This window comes from Alligator mississippiensis, chromosome 3 (genome assembly GCF_030867095.1).
Source record: "Alligator mississippiensis isolate rAllMis1 chromosome 3, rAllMis1, whole genome shotgun sequence".
Lineage (NCBI taxonomy): Eukaryota > Metazoa > Chordata > Crocodylia > Alligatoridae > Alligator > Alligator mississippiensis.
The window spans coordinates 260,214,704-260,236,918 of NC_081826.1; the positions used below are offsets into that span (position 1 = coordinate 260,214,704).

Consider the following 22,215-nt stretch of genomic DNA (forward strand, 5'->3'; position numbering starts at 1 on the left):
CGTTGAGTGCAGCCATCCTGCAGCAGTACACATAAACCAGATAATTATAAATAGCTAGCTGTATAAGGAATGGGATTTATGTTGCTGCCACAATGCACAAGATTACAACATGTTTTCTTCTTGGTATATTATGAAAATTACTTTTTTAATTAAAAAATTAAACTTCAGAAGAATAGACAAAATTTAGAGAGTAATAATTTTGAAAACGTGCACAAAAACTTAAAAATAACACTTAATGCTTGAAGTACTCTTTATTTTCAAAGTACTACACAAATACTAATGACCTAATCTTTGCAGTATTCTGCAGAGGTAGGTACCAGACTGATTCAAAGACCTGTGTAGTCAATGGGAAACTTCCCACTGGCTTCCACAAGCGCCATACCAGGCTGTAATGAGTATTATTGAAGCCATGCCTTGGGACTTTTAAAACAACTTTTCTTCTACCTCTACAGCTAGAGGCAAATAATTAATCAACAGTACAGTGTGTTACCAAGAATGAATTCTCTCAAAGATCAATGAAAAATTATCATAATTATAAGTTCAAAAAGTATGTCTAATAGCTCAATCAAACCAAACATAGAATGACCTATTTAATATCTAATGTTTGTGAAGTACTGTGAATATAAATGGCACCAGCATTAAGCATTATTAGGTATAGCCTTGACTTTACAATTTTTAACATATTGGAAAACAAACCTCTAAAAATAAAATGTAAAAATAAACTGAGAAGAAAACTAGATTCCACCAGTTCGTTGCATGAGGAAATAATTTAGACAATTTAAATTTTGCCACACAGCTCATGTTTGGGGACCCTTCTCCTGTCTGAAAATGTCTGTGTGTGTCAATATACACAGACAAGTATACTTGTTTCCTATTAAGCAGCAAACATAATGCATTTACCTGGCTCAATAGCAGCAGATATGAAAGACTGGGCTTCCCTTACTCTCTTCATCACTTCTTCCAGCTCCTTGGCAGCAGCCTGTGGTGTCATTTCAGGAGGTTTCACAATTGCATTATTGGAATGATTTATTCTAAATTAAGGGGAAAATATAGTTTTAATTAGTATAGTTTTAATTTAGATACTCACTTCTTTTTTTAATTGAGTATATTAATTATTTTAAGTGGACATGAACAACTAGTATATACATAAATACACATTCAAACATAAAATTAATGTGTTCAGCTTTTTCCTTATAATCAATCATTTACATATAATAACTATTTTTTGTCTAAAACATTTTCATCATTAGCAAATACATTAAGTCACTATATGTCGCCCAGGTGCGTGCAGCATAAACATATTTTTTAAATAAAAGAAGACACCAGGAAACTGTAGCATAACTAGGGCAGGGCAAGTGGAGCACCAACTATGAAGGGCACCATGATCCCCACCACGAGGAGTCTTTGTCACAGCAGAGGAAGCTCTATGTTGCCCCTGCCCAAACTTAGGAGACAGGCAAGACAGTGTTGCACCCAACAGTGTATCTAGGGGATAGGGGAGGACTAGGTTAAACAGAATGCCCTCACTTCGCAGAGAACCTTTGCCAGGGAAGGCATAGCCATGGAACATATAGGGGGGATGGGAGGAGGGGAAAGTGAACAGGGCACCAGGATCAGCACACAAAGCCCGGTCATGGGAGAGTTGACACTGCTGATCCTGAGCAACAGCGGCCAGGGGAGGCAAGACCTGGTCCTCATCCATTTTGCTGCGGCCCTTTCCTCCCCCAGCCTCTCAGGTACTCAATGACAGACCTATGCTACTGCTAGGGAATGGAACTATTTCTTATTAAAGGTATAATCTGTACAATGAGAACTATTTACAACATAAACACCATGTCTATAAACCATTTACAGCATAAATACCAAGGGTTGTCAACACTGCTGTAAATATGACCCTCAGAAACTAAATAGCGAATAACATATTTTGTCCCACACCACACCATGGGCTGGATCCAGAGCTGCATCATCTGGCTTGCAGAGCTGGAATCTAGCAGCAGTAGTATTAATCGCTTTGGTTTCTGGAGCTGCAGCAGCTGCCACTCCTCCCACAATCAAACGTATAGCCCTACGGCCAACCCCATGAGCCAAATGATATAGCTCTACACTCTAGATATTGTCTCTGGGGCTGTACATGGGTCCAGAAATTTGGCAGCAAGACAACTGGTAGCTGTGTCAGAGCTGCAGTAACTAATGCAGCCATCGTTCACCATAGTGACAAATTTCTGGACCCATGGAGAATCCCATAACCTAGATGACATGGCTCTGAGGCCACATCTTGGTCACCCCTGTTTGACACTACACCTTTTCTAGGAACTTTTTCAGTCTTGAAAATTTAGAACTGGTTATAGAATAAATGAATTGGCTAGCACAGGCAGTGATCTTGCAAAATGTTCTACACATCACACCCTTGCTCAACAGGGTCAGGATTATAAATAAATTTATCAATCAAGGAGAGTAAGAAATATCTCATTCAGCATTCATTAGGATATTTTCTGTACAGTTACTTACTTCAATGGCCTGTCTCCAAACATAACTCCATTAAAGGCAAGAGCTCGAGGTACAGAATTTTGATCTGCGAATTCCACAAAAGCAAACCGTGTTGGCTGCGTCTCGTCACCTGCCATTCGTACAAACTTGACTTCTCCAACTTGCTTAAAGAATTCAAGAAGTTGATCTGCTGTTGTAGTCTAGAAAACATAAAAAAAATCCAACCACCTTTAAAAAAACCCTGTCCTAAAGTAAAATGCATAAAGAACACCATTTATCCTACATATCACATAATCTAAAAGAAAATGGCAAGAAATCTCCTACTGCTGTTTCAAAGTCAACATTAACTACAAAGCCATCTGGAAATCTGACAGTTCAGAAAAAGCAGGACCTTAATTTTGTTCCATAATCTAAACAGTGGGATTCTGCTTAAAATAGAACCAGTAAAAAAAAAAGAGGCATTTTGAAAAGCTGGTGTTTGGAAATGTTATATTACCGGGGGGCAGGGGGGGGAAGGAATGCATTTCTGGATTAATTTATTTAATTAATTTTAACATGGTATGTTAATGCAACAGAGCAACACCTTAAAAGAAGTGGAAATTTTTACTCTGCCCACTGCTGTCACTGACTTGTCAAAATCTAGGGAAATATGATACATCTGCCCAGCCTCCAAATCAGAGCTCTCCAACTTCTCAGCAGCTTGGGCAACACACTCCACAAGCTTCACCAGCAGTGGCCATGGGCCCCCCATGGGTGGGCATCCCCACCTGCCACCCCCACACTGCATAGTGCTTTGCTTTACCTGCAGGCTCTGTGCTGCCACACAAGTGCTCTAGGCCTCTGCCTCACTTGGTACCATGGACTGCGCTGTACTGCCTTTTTTCACTGGGGCAGCAGTAGCCAGATGAGAGCCTAGGGGCCACAAGTTAACCTCTTGCAGGTTACATGTAGCTGACAGGCCACCAGTTGGACAGCCTTCCTCTAAATCATAAATGCACTTCCACATGGATGTGCAGTTGTCCAGGTAGTCTGGGAATTTCCTTGTATTTCAAAAAAGCTGCACTTGCTACATGTATTGAAAAAACACATCAAAATCTTCATTTCCATCAATTAATCCAGGATTTTAGACTGGCATTCTTCAAAGCAGTATTTTTCTACTTGGGTATGTAGTCAGACAAAACAGAAAAAAGAATCCAAAAAACTCGATCATATTGCCACGCAATCCAGATCAAACAGCATCTCATTTAAATAACCCTCTGATCAATAATGGTAAACAGTTTGGCCTCTCAACTGGGGATGCATAATCTTGCATAAAAAACCTTATGCAACTAGTCCATCAAGACTAGCATCTAGCTTTTTACAACACCCAATTACTTGCATTCCAAAAAGGCAAATTCCTTGTCCATAAGGCATCTAGCCATTCACTATACCATCAGTAACTCTAAAGGGTTATTTAAAATTTGTTTGAATTAACTGCTATTTTCAATCCAAGTCAAATTTAACACAAGGGTCTTTTAAATCTATTTAAGATTATCTTCTGTCACTGTTCCCAGTGTGACCAAAAGACAGCTACCTGGGAATTCAAATTTCCAACATAGACTGTTCTCCTAATTTCATCAATTTTGGAAGGATCCACATTTCCCATAATTGGCGGCTGTGGTATATCTCCAAGTGCTGCAATGTTAGGGTCCAAAGCTGCTGCTGGAATAGCTCCCAAAGTACCAAGCGAAACACCAAGCTGAAAAAAGAAACACAGAAGAGTCCTTATAAAAAGGAGATAGATATGTGGTCTTCCAGCAAGAGTTTTTATGTTCAGTACATTTGAGTAAAAAATAAACTGAAATTAGGATTTAACTCTGAAAATACGGTCTCACGTTGCTTTACTTCTATAATTAATTTGTTCACAGTACTAGTCTTAAAAAAAAATCCCCCAACCCTTGCCCCTCAAGTTTTTGATGTTCCATATATGACCAGTTACCATCTTATCTGAGCTATCTGACCAAAGATGCAATATCATCAATCAGAAAGCCAATAAGCAGCCAATAGTCAGCTAACTTCAAACAAAATGATTTCAGTCAGCCATCAACAATTTATTTTTGCTACAAGATAAACTATTTAGGGCCCTCCCACTGTTGTGTGAGGAACTGTTGTTGACCCAGTCTCATTTAATTTAATTGTAGGACTGTTAAGAGCAATGAGAGAAGCAGGAGTTTTACAGTACAAGTACTGAAAATGCAGCTGATAACAGATGCAATAAATTTGATAAATAATAATAAAATGCAATACATTTAACTCTGTATTTGATCATTTTATTACTCTTTTTTTGGCAGCCACTATATTTTTAATGCTATCTGTAAGTGACTTGTAGCACAACGGCTCTAAACCGCAATACTTTCCATTGGCTCAAATTACACTTGCATGGAGCATTTTACTACACTATATGTAGTGTGATTTTTTTCTTTACTACATTAACTGACTTGTAGCTATGTTAAAACAACTTTGCAGTGCTGATGTAGCTTTTGTGACAGAAAGACAAAAACATACTGTATTGACATATAATATTTTACAATAATCACGTTATGTTTTACAATAATTTAAAATTTGATATTGTGAAGATAAAGCATCTCACTTCCAAGTTTTCCAGTTAAGCTTCTAGGTTTCTGTTTAAGTACATTACATGTCTAAAACACATACATAAAAATGACATTTGTTCATTAAAAAGGGACTTAAAAGGCAGTGGAAAGGAGTCTATTTAACATGGGAAAAAAAGCCCCTTCTCATCTTGGGTTTAAGTACAAGGAAGTGGCTGGGGAAGAGGAGGAGGGAGTGGAGCAGATGCTGTGGCTTCAACTCAGGGTTGGAATTGTAGCCACAGACACTGCCTGCCACCTTTGTTTCTTCATCTGCCCCCCACCACTGCTTCTACCCTTCACCACCTCTGACCTCTCTACCATCTCCCCCAGGCATCACCTCTGGGGTCCAGACACAGGGGAAGGCACCAGGGGGTAAGTTGAGGGGGTCTATCAAGGCAGGGATCACTTGAGTCCCCTACTGCCTGTTTCTGCCCCCCCCGCCCGCTTCCTCCACCACCTACCCCACTATTGTCTCCCCCTGACCCCCACCACTGCTTTCTTCACTGCAGCAGCAGGGAAAGGATGCATTTATTTAAGATAAGCCTCTTGTAATCAGGGATTTGGGTTTTCCATTTCCCATGGGAAAACGGAAAAAAAATGCTGATTTTCCCTTTTAACAGAGAAAAAAGCTGCTTTTTTAATTTTAAAGGAGATACCCACAGATTTTCCACTTTTGCAAAAAGCTCTCTGCAGGCTGGAGCTAGATCTCTCTCTAGAGATCGAGAGATCTAGAGAGATCTCTCTCTAGAGATCTCCCTCTAGATCTCTCTCAGAGATATCTCTCTCTCTCTAGAGAGCTCTCTCTAGATCTCTCTCTTAGAGGTCTCTCTCTCTCGAGATATTGAGAGAGACAGAGAGAGAGAGAGAGAGAGACAGACAACTCTCTCTAAAGAGATCTCTCTCTCTAGAAAGAGAGAGGTCTCTCTCTCGAGGTCTCTCTCTCTCTTTAGAGATCTCTCTTTATATATAGATCTCTCTCTACATACATATCGATCCCTCGATGTCGGGCGCGCTCGCGCTCTCCCTCTAGATCTCGGGCGCGCTCGCGCTCTCCCTCTAGATCTCGGGCGCGCTCGCGCTCTCCCTCTAGATCTCGGGCGCGCTCGCGCTCTCCCTCTAGATCTCGGGCGCGCTCGCGCTCTCCCTCTAGATCTCGGGCTCTCTATAGATCTCTATATATACACTTCTCTCTCTAGAGATATCTGCATATATAGCTCTCCACATATAGCTCTCTCCACATATATAGCTCTCTCTCGCTACATACGTAGAGAGCTCCCGCTCTCTACATAGATCTCTCGCTCTCTAGAGAGAGCTTTCTACATATGTAGCGGGAGTGCACGAGCTCGAGATCTATGTAGAGAGATCTCTCTCTCTCCCTCTCTCTCTCGTCACAACCCAGTGATTTTGGTGCCTCGGCACGGTGGAATTTTCCCACCACATGAGAGCCTCTTGCAAAGTAAAGGTTTTCTGTTGCAGCAGAAAACCCCCGGTGCAAGAGAGTTCCCGCCATTCGAATGCAAATTTGTGTCCCGCTATTGGCCAGTTCTAAATTATTCCTACATGGCGGCTAGTAATTGGCTTGCTAGCCGTTTAAAAATTAGCGCGACTTCCGCCCAAGTCAGAGAACTTTGAGCACGCTGCAGAGTGATTCTAAAAGAGATCTGACTTGTGGCTGAGCTGATTGATAGACTGATCACCTATCGATTCTTCTCCCCGTCGCCGAGCACAATCCCAGACGTATCCTTTTCCCTGCCGGTCTGATTTGTAGACGGACGTGCTGGCCTGAGCCCTGCCAGCTGGAACAACTAACGTAGTTGTTCAGACGACCGGACCGTTTTCTTCGCAACCGCAAGCGACGCAAGTAAAGTTTTACAACCATAAAGCTTTCTCGGCCTCTCTATTCACCAGCCCGCCCCGACGAACGAGCAATTATTAAATCACCTTGAGTCGGCTTTGGCCGTCCGAGACATGGCGACGAGGATGGGATCTAAGGGCACGGTGATAGAGAAGAACCTAATCGGGTGCTGCCCCTGGCGCACCGGGACCCGCCACATAGAGAATGCCAACGATCTATGGGCGCATATCGCTTACCACCAGGCAGTAGAAGGGGATGAAAGAAATATTGATGGTTACTTCTCCGTAAAGAGAGAAGAAGCCGTAGTGAAGGAATAGAGAACTAAGCTATCCCTTGGGGAGTTCGGATGTATAATGGGGAGTGACAGGGTCTATTATCGATCCCCAGAGGAAACCTCAACCATATCCTCAGCCGGGGTGAAAGCGCGGAAGGCAGAAAAGCTGACCCCCGCTCAAGAGTTCGCTCAATGCATTCGATACTTAAGGGAAGGAGGGGAACCCACCCCCACGGACTGGTTCAACTGTCCGGATTTGGTGCCTGAGTCGCGGGGTCATGAGCTCCTTGTTCAGCTCTGGGAGGATTTGGAAACTAAGGGCCGTCATGTGCCGAGATGGGGTCTAACTAAATGGAAGAAGGGAAAAATGATGAATGTGCTGTTCCAAACAGTAGCGGGTCTACTAAGGGAATACGCAAATTTAGAGGCACAGGAGTCGCTGGAGCGGACAGCAAAGAGCTCTGGAGCGGCGCTTGTCAGAAGCACCGGCCGTGTGATACCGCTAGCAGAAAATGGCGCCGAAAGAAGCGCGAGCCATCCGGGGAACCCGGAAAAGAGGGGTGGAGCTTCGGAAAACCCAGCGGGGATCTGCCTAGCGCCTCCGCCCCCTGAGGCGACGTCATTCCCAGCGGCCCCGCCTCCTTGCCAGGGGGAGGGGGCAATGGGAGGAGAGATGTACCCAACGCTCCCAGACGAAGAAATTAACTTTTTCTCTACCGCAGCTCACCCGATAGCTGTGATGAAGCATGTTGCAGATGAAGATGGTGCTACACGTACCACTTATCTCACGCACACGCACCCGACAAGAAATTCAAGAGCTTTGCAAGGAATCTAAAATAAGATCAGAAGAAACCTTGGCAATGTGGTTAGGACGGTTAATAGTGGAATTTGGATCTGACACCTTAGACAAAGAAGAAGCGAGTGCCTTGACCCAACAAGTGGCATGGAGCAGAGGACATGCTACCGACTTGAATGTGGTCACAGACAGTGCCCACTGGCCCATCCCGCTCCTGGCACTCGTAGTGGGACAGGTAATCCACAAATTTCACACCTGGCACGAAGGTCGTCCACAGAAGGCTACTGTGGAGCAACTCCTCCTGGCTATAGTTGGAGTGTCATCTCTCTCATGGAGCCCAAGAACAAATCCAATGGGACTAACCGCCATGCAATGAAAAGAGAGATGGGCTCATCGCCACCTATTGGACCCTGGGGCAATCCCAACGCCCTTGGAAGCTATAGATGCCTGCGTGGAGGTATATGGAGGAGCAAATGCCATTACACTCCGACTCTTCTTGAACCCAATGGCAGGTCAACCAGTGGGAAATCTCTTAGGCCATCTCCCACATCTACAAGCACTTATGAGGCAAGGTGAAGAAGCTTCTGATGATATAAGGGACCGACCTTCAGCATACCCAGCCGGAACACTGAGACCTAGACGGCAAGAGTACACCCTCCCGGCGAGAGCTAGGGTGGCCACCTCCAGGAACCCCGAAGGAAAGAACCATGTTTGGTTTTCTTCTCTCCCACACTGGACTTACAAAATCTCAGTTGCAAGTTTTGGGAGAATGAACCTGTCACAACCCAAGTTGTGAGTTTTTGTTTTGTGTGCTTCGGCACAGCTAAATTGCTCCCCGCTAAATTGTTCCCGCCAAATTGCAGCTTCTTTGCACGGTGGAGTTTTCTGCTGCAACAGAGAACCCCGGGTGCAAAAGAAGTTCCCGCCAATTCGTAGCTTTCCTTGCAGTGTGCATTTCTAAGTTGCAGCACGGTGATGCACGTTGCAAAGAGTTCCCGCCATTTGTATTCTAATTCGAGCCCCATTATTGGTTTACGTTAAATTATTCACACGTGGCAGCTAGCGATTGGCCTGCTAGCCGTATAAAAGGCTTGTGTGGTTTCCGCCCTAGTTGGAGGACTCCACGAACACAAGGAGAAGGAGACTTCGCGCTGTGTGAAGATCTCTAAGCGCTGCGGATCCTCATGGACCCAACGCATTCTAAGCAGGCAACAGAGGTCTGATCAGCCTCTAGCCTCTCCTCGTCGCCATACGATCCTAGACGTATCCTTCCCTGCGCGCCAAAGAGACGGATCCACGGAGCCTAGCAAACTTCGTGTGAGTGAGTCTATTCAGAGCTCTTTACCGGATGAACTTTCTCTGGTTGGTCCGACAGGCTCGCGGTTTAGAGCCTCCAACCAGATGGGCTAGAAGAGTGTTCCCAGAGGAACTCTAGTCCGCCTCTCTTCTTTTCTATCTGCAACTGTAACTCAAGCAAGTTTTCAGCCTGCACCGCAACCATCTCGGTGTAAGTAAACAATCTTAAAATCAACCGTTACGCGTCTGTGCCTAATTCTAGCTCGGCGACCTCCCTCTCCGACCCAGCCTGCCCGGGCTGCCAGCCACAGCCCAAGTGCAGAGCAACGAAAGCGACCCGGGGTCAGACCCGGCGCGCACAGAACCCAGTATCGTATAGCCGAAGCATTAGGATTTAAATTCGAGGACCCATCAAAAAACGAGTAATGGCCGTCGGCTCTGCCGGCGGCCTTCTCAAGTTCAGACCTGACCCTACTGATTCTCGACCATACACCGAACTCACTGTTTACAACCCTACCGATCCAGATGACCAACAACAAGCATTCTTCCTTCTCAATACTGGAGCTCAAACCAATGTGATTACCTCAACGATACCTCTCCAAAAGATGACCAAAACGATCAAGGTACAAGGGCTTAACGCTATTGCCGTCACAACGAAGGTCAAATTTGGGTCCAAGGCCACCGATACCCCCTAGAGGCTGTCCTAGGGGGCATCAACATTTTAGGGATCCCGGGAATAAAAGCGCTTGACCTTAAAGAACAAGTGCTACAGGCATTACCCATTATTATCCCAGAACAGGATTGGCATCGACCAACGCTTCGTAACAACTCCACCTGGCGATATCGACCAATCCCGACTAAGGGTTCTCTAAAGCAGTCCCTTACTGACCTCCTGCGGCAACTCGAGCAACGAAGCTGCATTAAGACTGTAACGGCCAGCACCTACCTGTCATCAGGATGGGGAGTTGCGAAACCTGGGAAACCTAAGGAAGCCCAGCTAGTCGTAGACTATAGAGAGGTTAACAAAAGGTGTCACGTACTTCAACAACCTAATCCTTCTACTCTGCCACAGTGTATGTTTGAGATGGCACAGTTTCAACAAAGTAAGTGGGTCGGAGTCACGTTGGATTTAAAAAACCATGTTCTTTTCCATCCTGATAACTGACCCGGAAGGAATACTAAACACGTGTATTGATGGCATCATGTACAGGTGGACGGTCTGTCCACAAGGATATCGCAACGCTCCATCACTAGCCACTGGTGCCATGAATAACACCCTGAAGAACTTTCGAGCTTCATACTCTCTTCCCCCAGAGAAAGAACTAAAGATTTGGAGTTATGTCGATGATATCGCTATCATGGGTCGTGATAGTTCCATAGTTACTAGTATAGTTAACCAACTAGTCGCTCACCTCCAGGGTGAAGGATGGATGATTAACAAGGAAGAGTCATGCCTACATCCTGTACATGACATTACATTCCTTGGCACTTGATACATCGGTTCCATCCGCCACGGAATTTCACATGAGGGTCCTGACATCGATCCATTAAAAACATTCTTCCCTACTACCAAGAGGCACTTTCAACAGCTTTTGGGTCATTTGAATTGGTATCGGCATTATGTTGGACCTAGTGATTTGGCACTCTTCTCCAAACTACAGCGACAGATCCGTAACAAATCCCAAAAGTCCACGCCCTGGACAAAAGGAGATCAGCAGAACCTGCTTCACCTGCTAGCCATGGTTAAAGATACACAACTCCATGCCATTGATCTGGGTGAGTCACTAACCATAACCTTCGGGTTCACCACCAACCACGTGCAGGCTGTCACACATAACCCTCACGATGAGCTAGTATATACAGCCCATAAAACGCTTCAAGCGGCACAACATCGATATGGAGCTGTAGGAAAAATCCTCCTGGCCGAACAACTGGTGGAGCCATTAGCAAGGGGGCATGGGACATTACACGCTCCCAGTGCCACATTGTTACCCTTGCTGGATGCGGAAAGAGTTGACCCACATTTTCAGGGGGAATCTAAGACCTGGAATACACTAGTGCTTACTCACCATTACAACTGGCATTGTTGGAGGTTGGAAGACACGGTACCTGATCCAAGCCCAGAAGATGAGGATAAGGTCCCTACATTGTATGGAATTTCTGCCCCAGCATGGATGGCCTCAGATGGAACCACCTGACATGGCGGAGGCTGTGGGTATTATTGCAAAGCTTGTAACGATAGAGAAATATTTCAAGCTGACCCAGATGATAATTCGGCCCAAAAATGTGAATTATTAGGATTCCTTAAGGTACTAGAACATTGTTTGACACATCATAACGATACACTCCCCGTTCCAATCATCGCAATTGATTCGCAATACATTTATAAAATTCTTACTGGTACAGCTTTTCCCTCCGAAAATGTGAATGATTGGCAAGATATCTAGGAAACATTAACTAAATTTGTGCGCCTTCCGTTGATTAGGCACACTAAGTCCCATCGTCCAGATACCGATCCAGTGAATGAGGTAATTGATAAGTTCTTAGAAGATCCACTCCGAACCGACATAGTCTTGCCTATCACATCTACCTCCAGTCCTGAAGTAAATCCATTCCTCGCGTGGCTTCATGAAAATTGGGGTCACCCGGGACCACGAGCTTGCCATCAATGTTGGTGCCGAACCCTTACGGAACCGGCCTCATACAGAGCTCAGCACGACTGGGAAAAGGTAGCTCAGGCCTGTGAGATATGTGCTAAAGAAAAGTGCCATAGAACCAAGCACCAACTCGGAGCTTTCGATCCTTCACAGTTTCAGGCAGGAAAAGTTTGGCAGGTAGATTTGCTAGGACCCCTCCCAGGGTCTAAGCTGCCAAATAAAGGACTAGTTGTTGTCGATTTGGGAACAAGACAGTTACAGGTTGTCCTCCTACGGAAAAGTAATGCCACTGCTGTCATTTCTGCTTTGACTGCTGCATTTGCTACCTGGCAACCCCCTCACGAGATTCAGTCTGATGGAGGACCCCCGTTTAACTCTAATGCTCTAGACAAATTTTCTCGTCTTCACAATGTAGCCTGGCATCTTCATTTGCCATACCACCCGCAGTCCAACTGTGTTGTGGAAAGACACATAGGCCTGTACAAAGAACAACTTCGCCTCAGGGGAGGAGGGACGTTTAAAAACTGGACTAAATTCAATCATGATGTTCTCATCTCCGTTATGGGACGAAGCTAATGTCCAGAAACCTCCACCTTGGGAGCCCAAGTTCCAAAAAGACGAGTTAGTGTGGATTTCAATACCACACCCCCATCAATCTCATCCACAAGTTCACAAAGGGACCGTTCAGCGGTCGGGACAATATCCCAATACCTATTCTGTCCAACTGGAAGAGAAGCCCGATCGTCCTCCTATTATCATTCATCACAACTGGATGACACGCCGTTCCGACGTTCACCCAGTATCCTTACAGTAAATTTAACTATAAGTCTCTTTTGTTTTGTGTTGTTGTTTTCTTTCTTTACAGGACTGACCCCAGAAAAGTAATAATCCACAACCGCCTGATTGTGAGATTCATCGAGCACCAGACTGCAGTTCGTTCGAATCAATAGACTGATGATTGTAAAGGAGCCACTGAGACGGCGAACGTCCATTTGTTCAGGACTTACTATAACACTATTCACTCTCATTTTATTGACACTGTCTGTTAATAGGAGAGGACTGACTGACTACCAGACAAGGAGAGTCCCAAGCAGACGTTCTCCAATCAGACGATGATCAACAGTTGTTGTTATATGTTCAAAGTTATTGTATTTTGTAATTTGTTGAAAAGACCGGTCTATCAAGTTGTTTGTTTATATATATATATATATATATATATATATATATATATATATATATATATATATATATTTTACTGGTTGTTAAAGCTTTGCCAGGTCAGTGAGTCCCAAAACAAAGATGCCATATGATGTGCTCGTGTGTCTAAAATTCCAGTTGTGCCGTCAGCAAGGTGGCATGTCACAACTCAGTGATTTTGGTGCCTCAGCACGGTGGAATTTTCCCACCACATGAGAACCTCTTGCAAAGTAAAGGTTTTCTGTTGCAGCAGAAAACCCCCGGTGCAAGAGAGTTCCCGCCATTCGAATGCAAATTTGTGTCCCGCTACTGGCCAGTTCTAAATTATTCCTACATGGCGGCTAGTAATTGGCTTGCTAGCTGTTTAAAAATTAGCGTGACTTCCACCCAAGTCGGAGAACTTTGAGCACGCTGCAGAGTGCCTCTGGAGAGATCTGACTCGTGGCTGAGCTGATTGATAGACTGATCACCTATCGATTCTTCTTCCCGTCGCTGAGTGCAATCCCAGACGTATCGTTTTCCCTGCCGGTCTGATTTGTAGACGGACGTGCTGGCCTGAGCCCTGCCAGCTGGAACAACTAACGTAGTTGTTCAGACGACCGGACCGTTTTCGTCGCAACCGCAAGCGACGCAAGTAAAGTTTTACAACCATAAAGCTTTCTCGGCCTCTCTATTCACCAGCCCGCCCCGACAAACGAGCAATTATTAAATCACCTCGAGTCGGCTTTGGCCATCCGAGACATCTCTATGTATAGATCTCTCTCTCTGTCTCTCTCTATGTATAGATCTCTCTCTCTCGTGGCCTTACATTTTAATCATGGATTGTGCGGGTTTTATCAGAGAAGTTGTTATTTTTTGATCAGAGAAATACAGGATCCCTGCTAATAATTATACTATGTACACACAGAAAATTATAACAAGATGTATATATTCTCCATGTACAGAATCTAATCATCAGGGAATTCTCTTGGATTTGGGCAAATATAGCAGCATGTACTGTGTAATCTATTCCTCCCCTCTGAACCCAGAAGAAGAGGCTACCTAGTTGGGCCAGATGAAGTGAGCAGAAAAAAATAAAACATTTTTCTAAACTCCAAAGAAATTAAGTTTTACTTACAGTGGTCAAAGGGGTTGGCGCTGGTATAGGAAGCAACCCTGCGCCAGGCATCAGACTTGTCATAGTAGGAGCAGGAGCTAATAAAGAAAGGGCTTTGGCTTCATCTGGGATTTTACCTGGAGAAGAAAATGGAAGTGTTAGAGAGTTGATATACAACACAAATGGTGTTCTTTCTACGATTTTACATTTACCCTTGCATTTAAAAAATAATAATAAAGAAGAACGAATCTATCTACTAGACCCTTACAAAGAAATAAATAAAGAACTTAAGTTTTTCCTTTTACCCTGTTCTACTAGGAAAAACAAAAGTGAGCAAACTTCAAAGACTAGCAATCTCATTAATGGATTATTATTTTACAAACTGAATAATGTAGACAATTATTTAACACTTTGAGCTATGGGTCACCTGTACTGGAAACTTAATGTTCATGAACCAAACGATATCAAGCATGGACGCTTTCCCAGGGCGGTGTTTTCACGGTGATCGAAAGTTGTTTTACACATGACAACCGTTCGTGTTGGCTGCATCACTAATAGCACACAGAACATCAGATACAGAAAAGAAGAACATTTTTTAAAGTTTAATCCCCAGAAATGGCAAATAACCAAATTAGTCAAAAAAAGAAAGAAAGAAAAAAGGAAAAAAAGAAAAAAAACCAAGTATGTGTTAACTGACACCTGCCTCTGATTTTCTGCTAATGCTACCCAGTTTGGATGAGAAAAAAAAAAATCCAGTGACTCCACACAAATTTTATAATGCATGTGGAATCAAGAGAGGGGAAAAATAACACTGGAGCTGGACTGTTTCTGAGTCTAAGTCATCTGAAGTTAAATGGAACTTTAAAGTAAATTATAAATTTACCAAGATACCTGCTCAATTTCCTTCCTAGTGCACTAAACTTCCCTCAGAATTCATACTGCAGCTGTAACCCACCTAAAACTCTCCAGGTCATGCTACTAGTTTAACATGAAAATTTCTAAGATGCATTAAATGTATAGAGGTTTCAAGTACTGTTATAACCAGATTGTTAAACATTACGTTCTACAGCAGTTAATCTACTAAATACTCATACTGATTTCTAATTTAAGGGATTTAAGTAGCAACAAAACCTAAACAATGAGATTAAAAAAACAAAACAAAACAAAACTTCTAATCATACTTGGGACCTAAGGACTGCTTAATCTGTTCCAAATTACCAAGTAACTGCTCTATCCAATTCAGCCCCCATACATTACCTCATGCATATTACTAATAGGAATTAACTTTTTTTAATTTGTTTTTTGTTTGTTTGTTTTATTTTTTTTGTTTGTTTTTTTTGTTTTTTACAATAAGTAAAAAAGTCTTGGCTTTTAACTCAAATTCTGTAACAGTACCCTTCTGCTGTTACAGTTCATTTGCACAGATTGGGGGGCTGTTATTAATATATACAAAAATACTCCCAATCAAAAAATAAGAGGCAATTTTTCAAAGCATGGTGCAAAGTTTCAGCAGTACAGCTCCCATTATAGCTCACAGGAGTCATACAGCAAAAAGAACACTTTGAAGAATCTGTATTACAATTTGCAGCCCAGATGCATATTTGAGTTTGACTTGGAAATATTAAAAATACAAAACAAAAATCAATGCAATGTAATGTGTAGAACATGAAAAAATAAGCACACAGTTCCAAATGGATTTTTGCTGCAGTCCTGTTATTCAAGCACATTATTTTATTTTTAGTTAAATTTTAAAGGACTTTGGTCCATAACACATAACGGACCAAGCCATTTTGCTTTCTAAAAGAGAAAAATAAAATCAAATTATTAGTGCCTGAAAATTAACTGCAAAATAACTTCTTCCATAATTAAAAAAAAAAACCCCATGCATAAATTCAAGTCATCAATGCTTTACTGGCCTCATTAAGTCAGACATGCAATGTAGGCAAGTATATCTGATTTGCTTACATGTTCACGGGAAGCAAATATTTGCTTGCACAAATTCCCAGCTATGCAACTAAACAGATATCTGAACATATATCCACAGTATTTGTGCATGCGAAGTAGACACACAATTACATACTTGACTTCTTGAAATCATAACGGTCCATATAACAGATCAGTAAGACCCTAATCTTGCAAAGACTTTCTCCTGCAATGACCCTATCACCTGTACAAGAGCCCATGGAAGTCAATGAGATTTCATAAGTGAAAAAAATGTATAGCAATGGGGCCTAGAACGGTAATATTATACACTAATTTAGGTCCTGGCTCAATAAAGTACTTAAGCACATGCATAACTTCAGCATACACTTAAGCAATCCCTATTCAGAAAACACTTAAATATGTATTTATCTTTAAATAACTTTAAGTACTTCCTTGAATAGGGGTGGCATTAAGAACATATTTAAGCAGTGGATGAATCAGGGTCCTCAACTCAGAAAGGTACTTAAGTATGTACCTAAACTCTAAGCATGCAAGCAGTACTTGAAGACAACATTGAAACTACCAGTTTCTTTAAATTTGGAAAACACTTAAGCAACTTAATGAATCATGACCTGATCTGTAATAAAATTATTAGAATAGTCCATGAAATGGATAAGTATTTTAAAATAATAAAATTAGTTACCCTGTTCTGATTACATACTTTAAAATAACAAACATACATCTATGGTCATTGTTTTTCTCCACAAAAAGTCCTTCCCTGTTCCCTTTTAAATGGAAATCTGACTTCACCCCAAAGATCTGGAAACCTGTCTACATTTTCAGAATTTTACTTGATTTCTACAAAATTTTCCTGAGCATCTAACTGAATATTTTTCAGTACGATTTTGAGAAAAATATCAATTTCACAGACAACAAAATACTGTAGGAACTGTCATAAAAATAAATCTAGAATCCTGAAAACAGAAATAGTTTTAAAAAATTCCTGCGTGACTGCTAATCCAAAAAAAAATGATAAACTATCACTAAATAAATTTGAAACACACCCTCAAAGAACTTTTCTATTCTTGAGAAGGTATTAAAAAAGAAATATAAAGCCATAAAACTATAAAGAACATTCAGATGTCATATAAACTGACAAATTAGGACATTCATGTTGTACATCATCCTTAATTCACCCGTTCAAGTTGAATTGCAATGCTTTAAAGAGTACCAAAGCATGTCACTTCTACTTTACAAATCAGTTTTTGACTTATACTAGTTCAGGCAAGAGCTTTAATATTATTTTAATGACCTCTGGTATTTACTAATAAATGACGGTATCGTTCTTATTTATGGTAGGGCTTCTTTACACTGATCTGGAATTACAAAGAGACCTTAAGTGGATCTAAATTACTTCTGCTCCCCTCTTCCGAGCACATATTGCCAGAGTAAGTAATTTTGCCTTAATGTGTAGATCATCATCAGCATAGCACACAGGAGCCCTACTAGTGGACTAGGGCCCACTGCGCTAAGCACTGTATGAACACAGAACAAAAGAGACAGCGTGTTAAGTAAGTACAAGTCACAGTATTTGATCCTCACGCAAGTTCTCAGAAGAAAAAGTTTCTTGTTGTTTTGTACCAAAACTATCATTGCATGATTAAAAAAAGATTCAGTGATAAACAAATACATTTAAGTAAGTCACAGACATTTTCAACTCCTAGCCAATCTGGTGGTAATTGTAAGAATTGTTTGTTATTTCCCTGTTATGTCTAGTCACTTAAAAAAATGCTAATATGTGAATAATTTTTTTTGGAGAAAATTCCTTTTTCATTTCAAAATGAAAATACAATTCTAGCATTTAATTGTGCAATAAAAAAAAAGTTGTTTCCACCTTCCCACAGATAACATAATTAAAGACAATGCATCTTACATACTCCTGTTTTAGTTAAACTAGTTAATACAAAGTACACCAAAAGATGATACCTTACTGCCACTGAGTTTAATGGTATAAGTTTTCCCTAAAACTAAATAAGATTTTCAGAACATTTTGTAGTTTCTCAATATTAATGCCACAAATAACACTTAAACTCTTCCTCATGAGGAAAGAATATAAAACTCAAAATATAACTACCCATCTGATAATGGGAAACTTATTAAAAACATGACTTTATTCAATAAAAGCTTGAATGTCCAAAAGTAATAAAAAGGTTTCATCTGTCTTTTTCAAGTATGTATTCTTTAAAATGTAGCTCGTGGAAGAACAGATATTTATGATTGAAATATCTTTATCACTACTTTACTGTTCATACACAATATACAAACCTGCCTGTCAAATTTGAATTAAGATGTCAAAGTTTATCTCCCCTACTTCACAACAGATAATTTAATTGGCCAAATTCTAAATTCTGCATATGCATGATCCACCGTTCATGAACAACTTCAGTGTCAACTTTAAAGTGAAACATCATGAACCCTTTACAAAACACCATTTTTACAGAACTGAAGAACCAGTTCACAAATACAAGCAAAAGAGATTTAACAAAACAAAAAAGGGACAAAATAAAAAAAAGGGAAAAGAAAGCAAAATAAAATAATAAAAAACAGAGACAGGGCGTCCATCTTCAGCAGGCCAGACTTCGATCTCATTTCCCCCATGAAGGTTTCACTTGACGGCAGGTTTAGTGGCATGGCAAACAATGCCTAACTCAGGCAAGTGTAACAGGTCTGCCTTGGCCAGTCTAGTCATCTAATAATGCACAAATATCACACAGAGAAAACATACAAAACCAAATTAATAGTCAAAATCCATCTATCAGAAAATGTGGACATAAAGTTTAGAATGATGATTATGGTGGCATCTGTTATGTTTCAACCTTTGCTTTCTCGAAATATAACATTTAAAGAAAAACCTGTGATACACACAGAAAGGAAAGAGTAACATTTTGACAGCGTGATGAAATTTGACTTAATTTTTTATCACATTTTTATTAGCAAGATGGCTAATGTTGAAGTATCTATGTGAATGCTACAAAATTAGCATAATTTTCACTCTTGTTTCCTTCCAATTACTCCTTTGAAATAACATTTTAAACAGGCACTCAAAATGTTGGGTTTTATTTTTTTTCACAACCAAGCTCTTATAACCTTTCCTCCTTCCTGCCCTATCATTCCTCAAGTTTCTTATCTGTACATTGGATGCTTCAGTAACGGCAGTGTTAGCCAAGAGCATTATTCTCGGTAAAATCCAGCCATTGCTACCTATAAAGCCTGTGATATACCGCAACAGTCCTACTTATAGTCCAACTAATGTATATAAATAAATACTGCACTATGGTCTCTGCTGCCATGCATATTACACACCTACTTACGAAGTTAAACTACTATCAATTTAGACTACATTTACAAATCAACATGATTTTGTAAAAAAGTTACATGAAAACAGAATATTTCCAGTGTGAAACTTCAAAATTTGTTTAATACAGAAAACTGTATTGTTCTTTTGAGTCCTAGTGACTTGGAATATCAGTCAGCTAAGAAAACCAGTTAAAATGGTCAAGGAGGTAAAAAAATGTGTTCTGATAACTTTGGGTTTAATCTTCCTCTCATCATCTACCATAAAGAGACAAAAAAAATGCACCTTTACCTGCCTGCTGCCAAATCACCTCAGGCAGTGATCTCATCATGAGAAAACCCAGGAAAGGTTGTTGTTTCGTTAGGCAGCAGCCTTCCCTCTCAGGCAGCACTGAACCAGTATTAAGATCTTTTGGATGAGACATAAAACTAAAATTTCCGAACATTTGTAATCAATGATCTTTTTACAATTTTTTCCAAGGGTATCAAACCAGATACATTGTGCCTAGTCTCCATGCAACTTAAACTGGATGCAATTTTATATTTTTCTCCTTTGCTACAAGGTGAACATAGACCTCCCCCATACATATTAACAGGGCTGTAGGAGTAATTAAAAATGAATAAAATTGAAATAATTTTCTTAAAAATATATTTTCTAGGTTCCATGAAAACCTCTAGGCTCTTTTAAGTTTGCTAGAGACACCCCAGGATGTATCAGATCTGAAAGCCCAGGTCTTGTGCCCTCCCAGATGTGTTTTGGCAAGTCTGCTGTGCCAACTAAGGTATTCTAGGGTCATCATTAGCAAACCCAAAACAGCCAATGAATTTTGTTGAACCAAAAAGCCCAATTTTAAGGCTTAAAGATGACTTAACATACTGGTTAGATCTGGCATTCAACACATTATTCACTTACATACCACATGCCACTCCCTCCAGAAATTAGCCCTCCAAAACTGGGGGGGCCTTACACAGTGAAGCTGATTTCCATGCCAAAATGGTAACAAGGAGATGCTGAAAAGGCTACCTGGGGCTGTGCTTCTCTCCCAGCCAGCATGTAGCAGGGGTGGATTCTACTGTTCAGTGTCAGAGCCAGAGTTTTGACCCTCTCACAGCTACAGTCAAATTGGCTGCAGCTTTTGGCTGAACAGCCAAGTCAACAGCACCTGTGATCACATCAAAACTCTACTTCATGGCTGAGCAGCCAGGGAGGGCAAATGACACTGGAGAATGGATTCTGCCCTTGCTCCTTGCACTCAGCATTTGGCTAGGACTCTGGAAAAAAACCTCTCTCTCTCTTCATTTCTCCCTTCCCAAAACAAGGCATGTGTCTTATTTGGGGGGGGGGGGGGTGGTATGCGAGAAAATATGGTATTTCTGCACTTACTGCAATTGATCTTCACAAATTTACTGTTAAATCATTCTGATATACTGCTTTGCAAGGTAAACAGCTGCTATGTTCACCTTAAAGACTGCTTTAATTCAGTTGTTTGAGAAAATTATTTCCATAGACAAATGGCTGAGAAGGTCTACCATCTGACTCAGGCAGGCTGGCAATCCCACAAAGAGTCCCAAAGAAGTCATTGAGCATCTCCTAACAGCAGAGATCTGTCTATGTTACCCAACTGCAGTAGCAGAGCCATAGTTTGCAAATCATTTTCAGATCATTGGGAATAGCATGTTAAGAAAAAGTACTATTTATGACCAAACATTTTTGGCAGCAATACGTTTAAAAGCAAATCTCCGGTAAATACTAATTTTTTTTTGTCGTCTTAGAAACTATAAAACTGTTTTTTCATTTGAAACATTCTATAGGAAAATGCAATAAACTGCAGAGGCCTAGAAAAGTCAAAAAAGATACATTAGCATATATACAACTGCAAGTTTATTCAGTGCACATGAGATATTTTCCCAGTAACAATTTGGGTGCACTGACTTAAAGGAAAGTTTTTGACTAGCAATACTATGCTTTACAATTAAATAGTAATTTGGATTATCACCATGGAATTATCAGAGAGAGAAACTTTTTTCAGTCAAATAGACACAGGTGCATGCTCAACACAAGAATTGGAAGTCAGTCTAATATTAAGAGATTAAGTGCACACACACTTATCTAAAATTTGTTTAAACCAGGTTACAGTTCATGTTATAATTTGTTAAAAGGACAATTAAATGAAGTTCAATTTTTTTTTTATGTGGCACACTGGGCTTAAACTGCAATCAGGCTACACAGGGAGAACACTGCAATCTTGCAGGGCAACAAAGACTTCAATGAGGACTGTGCACAGGGCGGAGGGTCTGCCTGTTCAGATCAAACTGAAAGACAAGGGTCTTATTTTATAAAGCCTTTTCCCCCCAAAAATGTACAACATACATCTATTAGGAAATCTAATCTATTAATCATGCTAATGTTTAGTTATAACTAAAACTATATAAAAACATTAAGCGTGTGGACAAAACATTTCAATATTTTTCTTCCCACACCTATTTTGTTTCCTGCACCCAGACTCCCTCTTTCAAATTTATTTTGCTTAAAGAAAATATAACAAAGTAAAAAAAAAAAAAAAATACACAACAGAGCATCAGCTACTTGTCAATTTCTGGAAAAGCTAAAAGAAATTAACAGACAGGACAAAGACCAACATTACAG

General features: G+C 41.0%; 1 protein-coding gene across 3 annotated transcripts in view; it reads right to left on the reverse strand.

Moving 5' to 3' along the window:
• The window catches only part of SREK1 (splicing regulatory glutamic acid and lysine rich protein 1), a 63,887-nt gene that overhangs the window by 22,720 nt on the left and 18,952 nt on the right, over positions 1-22,215 (reverse strand). For 2 of the 3 annotated variants that reach the window (XM_014594094.3, XM_019495983.2), the window contains exons 3-6: positions 14,313-14,428; positions 4,061-4,225; positions 2,509-2,687; positions 901-1,031 (exon numbers count right to left, since the gene is read on the reverse strand). In XM_014594094.3, coding sequence (XP_014449580.1) covers positions 901-1,031; positions 2,509-2,687; positions 4,061-4,225; positions 14,313-14,428 — 591 coding nt within the window. Of the gene's footprint in view, positions 1-900; positions 1,032-2,508; positions 2,688-4,060; positions 4,226-14,312; positions 14,429-14,718; positions 22,214-22,215 lie in introns of those variants that run through there. The other variant, XM_014594096.3, reaches the window with a different exon arrangement.